Genomic DNA, 16,500 nt, shown 5'->3' on the forward strand with positions numbered 1-16,500 from the left:
GGAACGGTGTAACAATCTAAAATATGTTCTTGTGATTATTTGTGCTTTTAGTAAATGGGTCGAGGCTTTCCCCGTTAAAGATGCTACTGCCATGACCACTGCAAAGACTATGGTAAAATAATTCTTTCCACGATTTGGGCTTCCAAGGGTAATTTGGTCGGACAATGGTCCCCATTTTGTTGCAGCAGTAATTTTGCAGATATGCACAGCGTTGCACATTGAAAAACTATTTCACTCAGCTAGACATCCTCAAAGTGCTGGGTTGGTAGAGAGACATAACGGTATCTTAAAGAATAAGCTTGCAAAAACATGTGCCGACACCAAATTGAAATGGCCAGATGCCTTACCTATTGTATTATTAGCCATGCGTACCACACCTCAAACTAAGACCGGGCTTTCTCCATTTGAGGTAGTGATGGGGAGACCTGCTAACATTTGGGGTCTTCCGAAGCCTAAAGCCCTGAGGGAGGTGGAAAATGTATTGCTCGTAGACTACTGCAACCAGTTGACTAAAAACCTGTATTTCATTTATCATCAGGTCCAATCGGCTTTACCTGTACGGTTTACGGGCCCAGGACACGATATTCAGCCTGGAAGTTGGGTCCTAGTGAAGGCCTACGAAAGGTCTTCCTGTCTCGCTCCTCGCTGGTGGGGACCCTACCAGGTGCTGTTGGTCACTCGGACAGCAGTGCGGGTGGCTGGGAAAAAACACTGGATCCACGCGACGCATGTCATGAAACTTCCTCACCCGACGCCACACGTTACAGAAGAAGCAGAACCCCTCGCTGATGCTACAATCTCTGATCCTGGAATAGCAAACAGCGCTGTAAGTGCGTCGGAGAATTCCTCTGAGCCCGTGGAGCTTGGGGAACAGTCCATTTCATCTCCGCACTCTTTGGAAAAGTCACTTCCGGAAAACACTGTTTCAAGTTCTGCGACTTCCGTCGCCTCCGATACATCGCTTCCCCCAGAAAGTGACGTTACCTTGTTTCCGGATCAAACAGTTTTGGGTACCACTAGGTACGACCTTCGACGAAGAAAATAGAACTACGGCACAGGTCTTTCCGTGCATTTGGAAAGAAGAAGTGATTAAAAGTTTTCTCTTGTAAAAGAAAGTTCCTTTCGAACAAAAGGAAAAAAAAAAGGGATTCTGCTGGCTAGGGTTGGGAAGGACTAAGAAGTCGCGCGACCGTAGTGTCGCCAGCCACAAACATTGGGGTCGTCGATTGAGAAACTGCAATGCCTGCCACCTCCACCGCTGCTCCCCGCACTGGACTTGTAAATAGGGGGGTGACCAACTCGGACAACGAACAATGTGCCTGGGCCCCGAAAACGTACTGCTGTGTTGTGTTAATAATAATTGGAATTTGTGTAATTACTGCTGTGGGACTTTGGTACTTCGAAGAAATTTACCCTCTAAAACCTCTACTGCCAATTGAGATTGTACCTACTGCTTTGACTCCCTCTGTACACCTTCACACTCTGTCACCTAGAGACTCCCAGCATAGACGAAAGTATCATAATAACACTTTAATGATAGTAATGAATGCAACACATGCCATTTTTAATAAGAGTAATTGTTGGATTTGCACTCATTTACCGCAACATGGGAACAAGGGGCTAGGATGGTATATTCACCCTTTACCTTTAACGACTGCTTGCTATGCCTCTCTTAGAGCACTATTCTTTGGCCGTTGGAATGATAGCATCTCAGGGAACTTTGATGGAACTAATTTAAATGATTTCGAGAACGTGAATTGACTCCCCTGGGATGCTCGCTTTTTGCAAATAGAAGTAAACCTAATGTTGCTTCTATTAGGCCGTCTGATAAACTATCTCTTCCCTTTCAAACTCTAATGTCCTTTAAAATGGCTCCGATAGGCAATAAGGACGCCGTGCATCCTTCCTACTCTACAAATCATAGCCTTGATTCAGTCCCCTTTTGTGTACAAAGAAATGGCACTCGGCCAATGGGAGATTTTTAAGGTTGTATGAACATTGTAAATTTGACTGGAGTAAACCGGCCTCTGTATGTAGGGGGGCCTGTTTATTTCGTTTGTGGTAGTTCAGCATTTCCCTGGTTGCCCAAGGATTGGCAGGGAACCTGTTATTTAGGAATCCTGTTACCTGGGGTATTTGTAGCTAGTACATTGGAGGTTTCTAAGGCTCGCCCACGGCGGGACGAGAATGGAGATACCCCTGGGCAAGTATTGGGAGATATAGCAAAATCAGTTGTGCCCTTTTGGGGACAGACAGCAAACTCTGAAAACATTAGAGGACTAGCAAGAGTACTGGAGAGAACCATCAACCGGACCACGGATATACTCTACAATATGACATTAGAACAAAAGGCAATAAGATTGGTAGCACTCCAAAATCGGATGGCATTAGATGTCATTTTGGCAGAACGTGGTGGAGTATGCAAATTAGTGGGGTCCGCTTGTTGTGTTTTCGTACCAGATTCCTCGCCGACAATTTTCAAAGCAATACAGAACTTGCACATCCTTAGTTCTGAAGTGCATGTTCCTGTGGGAGATTGGAATATTAGCGCCTGGTTCTGGGATTCTCTACGATCTTGGGGTTGGAAGGTGCTTTCTGTCATTCTGGTTATTTTGGGGATCCTGCTATTCCTTTGTTGCTGTTTTCAATGTCTACCTAGTATATGTGTAATGCTAGGGGGATGTTGTGCTCAAGCAGTGAGCACAGTAGGGCACAGAATGTACACCCCAGATACAGCATCTAAAGAGTTTGTGTTACAAGAGGTTCTGATGAATTACCTAATTGCTATAGACATTACAGATGATGATTCAGGATGTATGGACGACAATGCATGGAGTTATTTGCAAAAGTATTAGAAATGATATTAGCACTTGGCATAGGCCAAAACGAGGGTCTGTCGGAATTGAAACAATATTATGCCTCCTATCGTAGCAATTGTATGTGTATTGGCCTACGCCAAGATGTCTAAAACATCATATCCGAACAAACTCCGCGGCAAGGTCTTGACCTTAGAGAAAGTAATGTAAGTCGCCATCTTGCATTAAGCTGCCATTTTAGGTTCTCTTGTAATGTGGAAGTCACCCTGAATATCAAAATGGAGGCCGAATGACATTCTGAGTAAGATTCTGGCTGTTGTGACCTCCGCACACACGAATAGTTAATATGCCTGCAGGCCACTTGTTGGGGTCGCGAACTGAGACCTTGTCCTATTGCTGACCTATGTGTAAATGTACAACTATATCAGCGAAACTAATCAAAATGCATAAATTATAGGATTGACCTGGCTAGGAACCCTTAGGCCCGATCCCTAGAATGGTTAACCCGCGAGGGGGTTGGCCAAGGGCTGGACAAATCATATAAAAGACCCAAGTATTCCAATGTACGGTCTCTCTTACTAATTCATCGAACCTTCGTTGAAGTTTGTTACGTTACTCTGAGAGCCGAATAGCTATCCGTTTGTCAATTGACTTTGGTAACTGTTGTAGCTTTTAAATAAAGCACTTGTATGTTCTTTGTAACCTGTGTTGGTGTGTTTCTTTTGGGCTTCCCGGCCTCATATTATTTTTATGTTTTCACAATAAAGTGCTTCCATCTGAGATAAAATATTTCCTTTTTACAATGGATGCTGCCTTCAGAGATACAGCATCGCCCATTACTGAAAGAGTCTGTCGCCAGAGATACAGCATCTCCCGCTCCCATGGGGCACTGCCCTCCGAGATATAATGTTTCCCTTTCACAGCAGGTTCCGCCCTCAGAGATACAGAATCTCCCTCTACAATGGGGGGCTGTCCTCCGAGATCAATGTTTCGTTTTCACAGCAGGTTGCGCCATCAGAGATACTGAATTTCCCTCTAGAATGGGTTGCTGCCCCCGACGAGATCAATGTTTTCCTTTCACACCAGGTTCTTCGACCCTCAGAGATACAGCATTTCCCTCTGCCATGGGATAATGCCCTCTGAGATACAATGTTTCCCTTTCACAGAAGGTTCCACCATTAGAGATACTGAATTTCCCTCTAGAATGGTTTGCTGCCCTCCGACGAGATCAATGTTTTCCTTTCACACCAGGTTCTACCCTCAGAAATACAGCATTTCCTCAGTGTTTTCCTTTCACACCAGGTTCTACCCTCAGAGATACAGCATTTCCCTCTGCCATGGGATAATGCCCTCTGCGATACAATGTTTCCCTTTCACAGAAGGTTCCACCATCAGAGATACTGAATTTCCCTCTAGAATGGGTTGCTGCCCTCCGACGAGATCAATGTTTTCCTTTCACACCAGGTTCTATCCTCAAGAGATACAGCATTTCCTCAATGTTTTCCTTTCACACCAGGTTCCACCCGCAGAGATACAGCATTTCCCTCTGCCACGGGATAAGGCCCTCCAAGATCCAATTTTTCCCTTACACAGAAGGTTCCACCATCAGAGATACTGAATTTCCTTCTAGAATGGGTTGCTGCCCTCCGTCGAGATCAATATTTTCCTTTCACACCAGGTTCTACCCTCAGAGATACAGCATTTCCCTCTGCCACGGGATAATGCCCTCCGAGATACAATGTTTCCCTTTCACAGAAGGTTCCGCCCTCAGAGATACCGCATCTTCCTCTACAATGGGGTGTTGCCCGCCGAGATACTATATTTGCCTGTCCCAGTGGATGCGGCCCTCAGAAATGCAGCATCTCCTGTTGGCATATTGGTCTGCCCTATGAAGCACAATAATTCCCTTTAGTAATGAGTGCTACCCTCATAGATACAGCATCACCCTTTACCATAAGGTGCTGCCCTCTGATATACAATATGTTCCAATAAGAGCTGGTTCACCCCTCAAAGATACAGCATTTCCCTTTACCATAAGGTGCATCATTTCTATATATATTTCACTTTAACACGGGTTCCTGCCCTGAGGGGCATCCCATCTTCTACCATACATTGCTACCTTTTATGATATAATATTTCCATATAGCGGCTTGTTCTGCCCTCAAAGACCCGACACTTCCCTTTAGCATAAGGGAAACCCTCTTGAGATACAATATTTCCAGTGACGGATCTAGGGCTGCCCAATGCGCCCCCAGCCTCTGGTTTGTGCCCTATTATCTCCCCCCAACCCTGGCACCGGAAGCTGCTGCTGCCACTGAATATTTTCTTTCAAGGGTGGGCTCTGTCCTCAGAGGTACAGTCACTCCCTTTACCATAAGGTGCTGCCCTTTGAGATACAATATTTCCCTTGAACACTGTTTTTTGCAGAAGGTGATTCCCCGGAGGGTTAATGTTTCCTTGTAACAGAAGGTTTGGATCTCCAAGAACTATATTGCCTTAAAACAAAATTATGTCCTTTAGCGCAATGCGCTACCCTCTAACATTCGACTGTTCCCATTAGAACATTTTGCCTTTTGAGGTATTATGTTTTTAGCAGGTGGTGCTGCATTGACGGAGGAAGGCTGTATTAATATGCAATGTGATTTCTTCAGAACAGCACTTTTCATAGATTCACAAGACCCCCATTGGCATGAGCTGCTGTTTTGTGAGATACAATGTTTCAGTTTGAAAGAACTCTGAGATACACTGGTGCCCTTTACCAAAATCTATGTCCACTGATATAATATATTTGGAAGAATGTGGTACCCTTTAAGATGAGAAAATCATCTACCTACAATGCCAATTTCCCCCGCACTGGGATCTTCCTAGATTCTCATGGCCCCACTGGCATAAAATGCCTCCCTTTCAGATGCAGTACTTTATTCTGAAAATGCGCAGTGACCGCTGAGATAGCATGGCCCCCTTTAGCAAAGATTTTGCGCACTAGAATGGACACCTTTTAGCGGAATAAGGGTGCCCATTGAGACAAAATTCCCAGGCAGCAGTTCTCGTTTTTCCTAACTTCACATGGCCCCAATGGCAGAGGATGATGCCCACTAAAACATGTTTCCTTTAAAAATAAAGGTGCAGACCTGTCAGATATAGAAATACCTTTTTTTTTAGAAAGGCCAAAATGCATACGAAAGACACTAGCAGAGGGCAGAAGATGTGCTGAATATTTGAAAGGCTATTGTTTGTATTGTATTGTAGTAGTCATTAATATAGCGCCTTTTCCCATTTGTATGGCCTCATCGCACTTTGTGGTCCTAATGCCCTCGGGGACCAAAGCCCAGCAGAATTAAGATGCGAGTTTGCAGTTGGCCAAGATAAGGACTAAGGAGGGCTGGCTAGGCTCCAGTAACCGACCCAAGTGATCAAGCACATGGGTGGTTGCTGTGGGAGGTCACGACAGAGCGCTAGTCCAAGAGACTCAATATGTACCCAGCTAGACCAAATTTATCGTAGGTTGTTGCTGTATTCTAATGGCAGAGGTATTGAGGCAAATCTGGTGCTTCAGTGCGAAGCGGTTACGTGACCAGCTAGACCAAATTTGTCACAGTCATAGCTGCATTTTAAAGTGTGTGGATGGATACCTGTGCCTGCGGCAGATGTCCACTGAAGTGGTGCGTTTATAAATACCTTAAACTCAGGTGGAGCTTATCATTGATGTTGCTGTGTCATCCGATCTTCTGTGAGGAAGAAAAGGCCAGCTACCTCCTAGTGCAATAGAGTGGTTGTCCTAGAACATCTTCTAGGTGGGATAAACAGGCTACCATAGAAGCTAGGCTAATGGGATTCTCTGAGTGCAACAGACTGGTTGCCTTTATCGTCTTACAACATATTTTCCATGTTCTATAAATGCTAACAAAAGCAGGCTATTACGCACTATAGCAAGACAAGCTGCATGTAACCACTGTGCATTCCAATCGCTAACTTAAGCAGTTCTAAGTGCAATGGAGGGTTAGGAACATATATCTTTGAGCGTCATGGGCGGGCTTAACATTGTAAGTGAGATTGTTCTAAGTGTACCACATGTGTTAACCTGGCTGCGCTTTCTTCTAGTTGCAATGCCAGGCTACTGGATGTCTAGGTGCAACCCCGTGGCTGTCCTTAGGGGTATTGTAAGCAGGCTAATATCAAACTATCAGGTCCAGTACCAAGGCCCCTAGAGCAGTGGAAAGCTACCCTGATGGATCTTTAAGCAGCGAAGGGGCACTCCTAATAGATCTTCTGGCAGTCTCCCGTATGCGAAGGCCCTGATGATGGATGGACTGTGAGGATGACTAAGGGCCTCATCACGAGTTGGGCGGTAGCCCTTAAATGCAGCGGTAACATTATTACCACCGCATTTAAGGGTCCGCCCAATCATGAGTCTGGCAGCATTTACCCCCAGCTCTGGGGGTAAATGGGCCAATTCAAAGCCCATTTTTAGGTGCAATTAGCGTGTGCTAATTGCGCTAAAAATGCCCCATTGGGTGCAATGGACCCAATGGGGAATGGGGAATACCCCAGCACCTAATAGCGCCGGACCGGGTGGCAGTAACGTTATTAGCCGAGCGGAATCCCGGTGGTAATACTGCCGGGATACCGCCCAACTAGTGATGAGGCCCTAAAGAGTGCATTATGTGCCGTGGGATGCAGGTTCAAAGCCAGGGTTCTGGAGCTGACATCAGTGCATTCCCTGCTCCTCCTACCTGTCTCCAGCAGTGAGTGCAGCCAGCTGCTCCTCCCCAGGCTGCGGAGGTGAGGGGTCATCCAGGATCCTCTGAAATTGCATCTCTAGATCACGTGGGTTCAGAAGCTGTCCACCGTGGTAGAGCCAGACCTTAAAAAAACGGCCTTTGTGGTAAACTGCCAGGTGCTTACTGTCCACCAGGTGCTGGAGGATGTCTGCAAGCAAGAGAAGAAAAAGACTGAAGAGACACTCATCATCACCAATTCTTAATTAATGTTTTTTTTAAAAAAAATCGTATTTATTGTATTATATAATTTCCCAGTGCTGCAATGTCAGACGTTGCACCCAATGCTCAAGGGTATACAACTTACAATATATAAACCAAACACTTTCCAATAAATACATTTTAACCTCATTTTACGTCCATCCCTAAAAAAACATGAGACATAACTTTAAAGTGTTTGCGCTACTTGTTAGAGGGAGTTCTTCCTACAATATCTACAAATTCTGAGCACAATAGAATGCCAGCTGGACTGACCGGGACCCTGATTCTATCACAAGGGGTCTGAATTCATTCTTGCTTAAGGTTTGCTAGTTGATATATAAGTTACTTTGTTCAGGGGTATCCCCTGTACCTGCCTTACCCCCAAATCGTCCTCCCAACCTGCACAAGCTTCATGTTACCCCTTCTCCTGCATATAGCAGGAAATCAGGAATGGCAGGTGTTTTTGCCATGGGCACACCTTAAATGGCAGAAAGACCCAGATAACCAGTCTCTTCTAACAGGATTTTTTCCACCTGCCAACCAGGTGCAAAGCTCCCAGCCAAAATTCTCTGAATGTTGGGACATCACATCTAAATACAATTCCTATCCTGGAATTTGGTTATTCTCAGGGTAGACCCTCTCACCTTTGGTTGCATAGGGGACCCTACATGGGTAATTTTATCCTGAAACCAAAAATGTATGTTCAGTTGCTCATAAATGCAAATGATCATGGCAATCACGGATAAGATCCACTCCTTTCATTCTTGTAATGTATGTATAAAGACAAGTATAAAAACTTACAAAACAATACAATACACTAGTCTGTGTTCCACAGGAAAAGAAGCATTGTGCATTACATGTGCATAACAATAAAAGAAAATTGAAAACACAAAATGTGACTCCTATATATATGCAAACAGCTGCTCTAAACTCCATTGGGGCCATCTAAATGTAACTGCCTCATTCGTCGGCCAATTTGGCAATCTTTATGTTAAACCCTGCCATATCAATAAGTGTTTCAGCCTATTGCGCAGTTGGATAGTGCTCCTATTTCATCGGCCCTCATCAGGACAGAAGATAGTTTTGTTGTCTCTCTCAATGAGGTAACCTGTGATACAAAGTTGTGCACTTTGGTCTCATGCACATCTGAGTGAAAATCTGGAATATTTGTCTGGATTTCAAAGTGTCTCTTGTATTTCTTTATTTGTACCACATGGGCCAGTGGCTTCACCTCTACTGGTGTAATCTTGTTGTAAGTCACTCAGGTACTGATGCGGCGGGTAGTGGGCCTGTGTTAGGGAGATGTACACATGTTATGCTTCATCTCCTCTCCTAGTGAAACCCTGAGCACTTTTTGCTGGACTTCTAGACCACTTCTTCCATTTACTGCCCATTTCGAGTACATTGAGTGGAAAGGTTGTAACGGTGCAAACCTTAGCTGCACCAGTAAGGACACTCCAGAGATCCGATCCAACTCACCCAGACCCCCTCACCAGAGTGTGGGACTGCAAGAAGCGAAGAAGATTGACCGGGTGATCTGCGTCCTTTTTTGGTGCTGCAGAAAAGGCGCCAAAATCGCAGAGTGAACCAAGAAGTTGCTGAAAGGCATGCCACAGGTCCTCTCTCGAAACTGCTGCTGAGAGATTCCGTCCATTGTCCTGCCTTCAGTCACCAGACCAAGAAATCCAGAGGTCGGGTCCAAAGCTGCACCATCGCGGAGCATTCAGCATGAACATTTTCTTCTAACCTAAGGTACTGTGGGGAAAAAGGTACTGCTTACAAGAAGTCACTCCAGAGCGTTGAAGTGCACGTAGAGGTGTCCAGGACAACCCCCTCCTACCTCTGACCCAAGCCGCTGCTTGTGTCCCCTTCCCGAGTCCGTTTTAAAGTCTCTTTTGTTAGTTATTAACTTGCTGCTTCAATAACTCTAGACAATGGAAGAAATCCACAGGAACTCTTCATAATTCGCTGATTGTCAAGACTTCAAACCCTCTTCGTACTGCCATTAGCTAGGGTTCCGTTTTTGGATTTAAAACACTTACTAGGCGAAGAAACCATCTCTAGAACCTTGAACTTAGCTCATGCTACACTAACTAACCATTTCCCTCCCTTTAAGTGACTTTACTATATGTGTTTTTAGAGCAAATGTATCACTGTATAAACAGTTGAAAACCCCATGAGTGTGCAATAACCCATAATACAATAACATTGTCTTTTCCCTTTCTAACGTTGCTACAAATGTAACCGCGAACAAACACAAAAGGGAAAGTGCCATTTGAAGTGTACTATCAAGTATTCGTAAGTGTTCTAACGTAAATGTCTGAAGTATTTTTAAGTGGTTCTTGTGTAAATATAATAAATATATACTTTTTCTCTAAATATACGTGTAAAATAAGCCTGACTGCTCTTCCGACTCTACCAAGGTCCTGACCTAGTACAGACTGATACTAAGAGTTGGGGATCTACAAACCACTGGGATAGATTACTAAAGTCTTACTGCCAGTTGGACCTTAGGAAAACTCCCCTAACAGCCTGCCTAACATAGTGTCCGTCAGTCCGCCGGCACTGCTGAATGTACATTAATTCATCATTTGCATGTATATAGATATATTGTTACCTGGGTAGATCAGGGAGTAGCCAGGTGCCCCTTCTTATACTTGTGTTCAGTTCCTCATAGATTATTTACAATATTTCCTGGATCTAGCATTTGGTTCAGATTAAAAAGCACCCAACACCGAAGGCTCTTTCCATTTTAAGGTACTCTAAGGTGTGCATCTCTATTTATGATATATATAGGGACCACACCCAGCTCAAGATGAAGTACAGTAGAGCAACTCTGGGGGACACTCTAAGGGACACCTAAACCTAAACCTATTATTTAACATAGGTTATCTTTAAATATAAGAGATCCACTATTAACATAATACCTGATCTCCGCAACACAAGACACAGCATTGGCCAATGTTGTCCGGTATGTATCCAACCGAGCAGCAACGCAATTGGGCCTATTGTAGATAGTGAATAACATTGTGCTCCAATGAAACGTGCAAAGGAGGCAGGGATTTTTTATGTCTTGGGGGGTCTATCCTCTTCCTTGAAATAATTGTACTGCCAGGTAGTATAATTCCTTGACCTTATCACTTAGCTCATCAGTAGCCGTAAATGCGCCCTTAGCAAAATCCTCTTTCTAAAAACATTTCTTTTGTTTTAATAATTTTAAATTTATGGCTATTCTCTTTGCAATAAGCCACAAATGCTTTTTAATTTTCCTATCTGGGTTCTCAGCTGTTGCCCCAAAGAACAAGAAGCCACCTATTGGATGCCGGAAAGGTGAGACACATCCAAAGTGCCCAAAATGGGAAGCCTCATCAAAAATTCGCAGAATAAGGAGTGGCTTCTAAGTGCCCAAAATAGGCATCCAACTCATAGGAACTTAGAAATGGACAACTGCATGGTAGGTGCACAGAATCCACAGTATCCCCAGAGGGGTCCCTTGATGGGAGGCTACTTACAAAGTCCCAAAGGATACAACTCACTTGCATTATTTATAGAACAGCGAGCCCTTTCCTACATGACCGGAAAAGGGGACACCTTGTATGCAACAAGGGAATAGAAGCCAAGTGCTGTGTGCTGAACAGGGAGCCCTTTCCTACATGACCGGAAAAGGGGGACACCTTGTATGCAACAAGGGAATAGAAGCCAAGTGCTGTGTGCCCAGGAATAAGGAGCCATCGCTTTGGTGCCTGTCCAGTCTTAATTGGCATCCTGCTAGGTTCTCAGTGTAGAGAGCGCTCTGTGACTGATGACAAAAGATATACAGCCATCCCCTTATTATCCATCCTAGGAACCCTCTCTCTAAGTACTCGGTGACAGGTAGCCCTTTACAAGAACTCATGGACAAAAAGCCACCGATTACTACCCAGAAATGCCCATCTATTGTGTGTCACCTACTCCGAGTCCAGGAGATAGAAGCCACCTGCTAGGTATCAACTGGCACCCACAATAGGAGGGGCTCCTTTGAGGTACCCAGAAATTGAATGTTCTTTGCACATGTCTTAAATATGTGTTCAACTCCCCAAGATGCCCAGGGATGGGTTGAACAACTTCATTTGCTAAGAATCATATAAGTCAAGTGCTCGGAAAAAGGTTATCCACCCTCCCCTGGAATGTGACCACTACTTGAGAGCTGTAATTGAATGCTTTCCATAATAGAGGTCCTCACCTGTCTCCACTCCAGGAATTCTTGTGGTGTTGAATATTCTCTCCATCTGGTAGGAGCACATTGGTACCAGCCCCATTGCCATCATCTGTCAGAAGATAACAAGAAAAGCCAAAAATAAGCATTTATTTATTCAAGTCATTTATTTAGTCAAATGCCCGTCTCCTCTGATAAGACACAAATACCTATGTTTTAGATTAAATTTGTGGCACACACCGGATGTAATGGTTAGGCGCGGGCTAATAACACCCAAACTAAATATTTGTCGCTTTTGCACTGGCAGTTTGCAGAAAGAAACTTTGCAACATATAGTCGTTGACTGTCCTGTATTAGTATCACAGCGACACCTATATCTTGTAAAACTGTTTGATCTATGTAAACCAGTGGACTCAGACGAAATGTGGCAAAAAATCTTCTCTAGTACAAGAACCTCTGTCAGAATAGCATTAGTACAATTTCTTGAATTGATTATCCCAAATATGTAAATGTAGGTTCAATAACAAAAGGAGAAAAAGTATTTTGACATTTTCTCTCTTGAACCAGATGAACAAGAAATGTGTCATTATGTAAGTCTCTAACTTTTATTCTATATCTTTATTTCTTTTCCTTTTATTTTCTAACTATGCTACTGAAAAATGTGTTTTATCAAATTGTACCTTTGCTAGTGTTTCTTTTTAAAATGTAAATGGCTAATTTTGTATCTAATGTATTTGAAAGGTTGACATTTCCAGCCAACCAAATAAAATTAAAAAAATTAGCATAACCATCTAATCATTTGCACTGACAATGGTGTGAGGATTGTTTCTTTTCCTAATACACCCAGTCCCCATTCACAGAATGTCTAGCAGATGGCAAATGGGTGTTATGGATATTTATCAGTTTTATGCTTAATCCCCTCTCCTAGTGAGACCCCCAGCACTTTTTGCTGGACTTCTGGACCTATTAGTTCTATCCTGAACTAGGGGAGCATTGCATTTCTCCTCTCATTTATTCTTATGGGTTCTGACTTTGGAACTCTGTTCTCTGTGTTTTACCTTTACAATGGAGTCTGCTTTCATCCATATCACTTTTATGACATCTGTGTTCAACTTTTAAATCACACAGCAACCTGTGGGTCCTCCTTTGAGATTCTTTCACTATCCTTGAAAACTACTGTTTTCAAGGATAGAGGAATACATGGAGTCCCTCCTAAAACGTTATCATATGAGAGATTAGCACACATCACCCTATGCGGAGTGCTAAAGGGATACCTAGTATCCCCTTTCTCTCTGCTCCTGTGACCTTTAAGTCACAGAGACAACCCCATAGTTACGGCTGGTGGCAGTGGACGTGTTCTACCAACTATTGTGCTATTTTGTACCGCAGACTGTATTCACAGTCTTGGTTATGCACAATACGGACACCTATGTGCTAACATGGTGGCTCCATCACTTTTTAGCCATTTCTATCGTGGTTGTTCTTTGTTAGCTCTTCTTCTACCATTCTGGGAGGGTGAGGTCTGAATAAGTGTTTTGCCTTTGGTGGGACCCCTTGGGTGTCCCCACCTCGAGTCCAGTGTGTCTGCAAGGACCGGTAGCAGGGGAGGGGACACTCTACTGTCCTTTGTCTGCTAGAGTGCCTGAATGGAACCAGTTCCTGATTGGACAGCCACCTGCCCCTTTCTGTAAACTGCTGGGAGAGTTTGAGAAGTAGGAAAACTGAATAAAAGGTAAGGGTCCTGGGTCAGAAGGCAAGTTGATCACAAGGACAGAAGATCTGAAGCTAAAGATGACCAGAGACGCCTACAGACCCTTCCAGTAACCATGAAGTGACCACTGCTGTCCTAACCCCGTTTTCTTATCAACAGAGGAGCTTCGAAGAGAACGACTCCTTCCCTTTGGCTGGTGGAACCAACTAGCCTCAAGCCGAACTACAAATTGAGCCATCTCCCGAGGTGCTGTGACTTTCCAGAGCTGCAGACCGCAAATACTAGGAGACCTCCAAACCCATTTGCAGTGCAACGCCTGGCATGGATGAATCTGCACAGAAGTTTGGTGAGCTCCAGTTGGACCTCCAGAGGCACGATCCCACTCATCTAAGTCCCTTTACCAGAGTGTAGCACTTCAGAATCGAAGAAGATCAACCAGGCCATAACCGTCCTTTGTTGGAGATGATAAAAAGACGCCAATACCACAGACCGAAACAAGAGACTGCAGAAATCGTTGCTGAGGGTCCTTTCTCACGACTGCTGCTTTGACATCCCATTCAGAGTCCTTCCTTTCGTCACCAGACCCAGGAATCAGGAGACTGGGTCCATCACTGCTGCACAGGAGAGAATCCAGCTGTGTTTTCATCACATTAAGGTACTGTGGGGCTAAAGGTAGAACTTACCTTAAGCCGAAGAGTCGCTCCAGTGTGACTGGAGTGAATGAGAAGGTGTTTGATTGTCCACCCATACTTCTGGTCCAGGCTTGTCAGCTTTACTCCTTTAGGGAGTCCTCCTCAGGTTCCCCCTAACTTGTGTTATATTGCTGAACATTTTTATTCTAGTGACTAAAGTATCCTGAGGAACTGAACGGGTTGAGCGCTTACTGCTGCAATCTGAGCGTGATCTGCAGGTCGCAGGTTCGAATCCTGGCAAGGCCAACTCAACCTTTCATCCTTCCAAGGTCGATAAATGAGTGCCAATTTCGGTTGGGTGCTATTGTATGTAAATATGTGCTCTGTAAAGCACTTTGGATTAAGGTGCTATATAAATAACACATCATTATCATTATCATTACAAAGAGGGTCAGTCTTCCAACCCTCCAAGCCAAATGTCTTTCTCCACTGGCACAGAGGTTGTCATGACGATTTCTTTGATCCTGGCAGTTGCAGCAGACCTATGTGTCCCGGAAATCCTTTGTTTCCTGCTGGAGCAGTGTCGCCCTGTCTGACAAGAGTGTAACATTCTCCCCCTTGGTCCATCCATAGTTTCTAGGGGGATGGTCCCCTTGGGGGAAGATGATTCTGTTCCCAGGAAAGGCAGGGGCCCTCTGAAGCCAGGACATGTCGAACCTTTTTCTTGCTGGCTTCACAGTAATTTTATTTATTTATCCCTTAACCAAAAAGCAAGTCTTTAAGAAAGAAAAATCAGGTATATAGTTCAAAGCAAGCCCCATCACATTTCCATGCAAGCACAGGGCCTTAGTTTACCATTCCACTTTTTGAAATGCATTTTTTTGTTTGTCAAAAGCACCATTAACGTGGTTAATTTTCCTGGGCTGTCACTTTCAAATGCAGCTTTTCCTGGTATCTTTATTCTGAGCATTTCAATGGCCATAGTCAATTTCTCAAAACTTTATTTATACATTTAGAACTTTACAGAAGCAATAGAACATAATACAATATCTCAAATGCACAAGGTGATACTTATTCACCCATAATTTCCTAAATAAATCTTTAAGAAGTAACAGAGGGGAACTGAATACAGGGAGTAAGGTGACAGAAGGTAAAGGAAAGAAATAAAATGAAAAAACAAAAACAAAGCAAAATAAGAAACCTAGAACATGATCAAATATTTTAAGCGTAGAGATCATTAAATGCACCCCACATCCTCTCATATTTATCAAGCTGATCTTTTGCTTTAAAGGATATTTTCTCCCTCTTCGACAAAAGGGACAAACTCTGCAGCCAGTCATCAATGTTAGGAGAGGTATCACTTTTCCAAAATTTCAAAATCTGCTTCTTGGCTAGCAAAAGAGCTCTATATATCCAAAACAGTTTACTTGTAGTTAAACCAATATTTGAAGGCAGTAAACCTAACACAGCAACAAGTGGATCTCTGGGTATAGAGAGATCCAGAACCAACTCCATCCTCTGGAAAACACCATCCCAGAATAATTGTATTTTACAACATAACCACAACATGTCAATTTATACTACACAGGAATCTGTTCAAAGCAAGGGTCCAATGAAACAGACATGGGCAAAGAGAGAGAGAGCTTCTTATGATGGGTTTATCTGCGTACAGCTTGGAGTGAAGTTCTCGGCTATTTCACAAATTTTGCTTGACACCACATGCCATTCGGAAAGGAATGCGCTTATTTGCTGGTATACACTCTGAATATGGGTGTACATGAATGTGTTTTACTGAACCAAACTGGGTAATGTTGAAAAGATGAAAAGGAACATCAGGGCGCAGTCATTTTAAAAGGCAGAATATTTTCTTTTTCAGTGAAAGGTTTTGAACTGGCAGCATGGCAGCACTGCCTTTGAATTATTTTCTTTGGTGCACATAAGGAACACACTGGCCGCCATTCTCGGGGTGTCCCATGTCCCATTTCACCCAATTGGTGCTTGGGAAAGACAGCACAGCCATAATTTGTATAGCTGCAAAACACAATTTTGATGCGAGGCAATGGTGCTTAACGGAGCCAGCACAGCCAATCTTCTGGTACTGCTGAGTTGCAGTTTGGTGATGGAGGGGAATTCTGCTGTGTTGGTAAATGTACCCCACAACCTAGAG

General features: G+C 43.8%; 1 protein-coding gene across 1 annotated transcript in view; it reads right to left on the bottom strand.

Annotated features, from left to right (window-relative positions):
- CPT1B (carnitine palmitoyltransferase 1B) overlaps positions 1-16,500 on the bottom strand; it is a 607,650-nt gene that overhangs the window by 235,830 nt on the left and 355,320 nt on the right. Inside the window, exons 9-10 of the mRNA XM_069629453.1 lie at positions 12,018-12,102; positions 7,550-7,745 (exon numbers count right to left, since the gene is read on the bottom strand). Coding sequence (XP_069485554.1) covers positions 7,550-7,745; positions 12,018-12,102 — 281 coding nt within the window. The remainder of the gene's footprint in view (positions 1-7,549; positions 7,746-12,017; positions 12,103-16,500) is intronic.

The sequence above is a fragment of the Ambystoma mexicanum genome, chromosome 12 (genome assembly GCF_040938575.1).
Source record: "Ambystoma mexicanum isolate Mex_15411 chromosome 12, UKY_AmexF1_1, whole genome shotgun sequence".
NCBI classification, from domain to species: Eukaryota; Metazoa; Chordata; class Amphibia; order Caudata; family Ambystomatidae; genus Ambystoma; species Ambystoma mexicanum.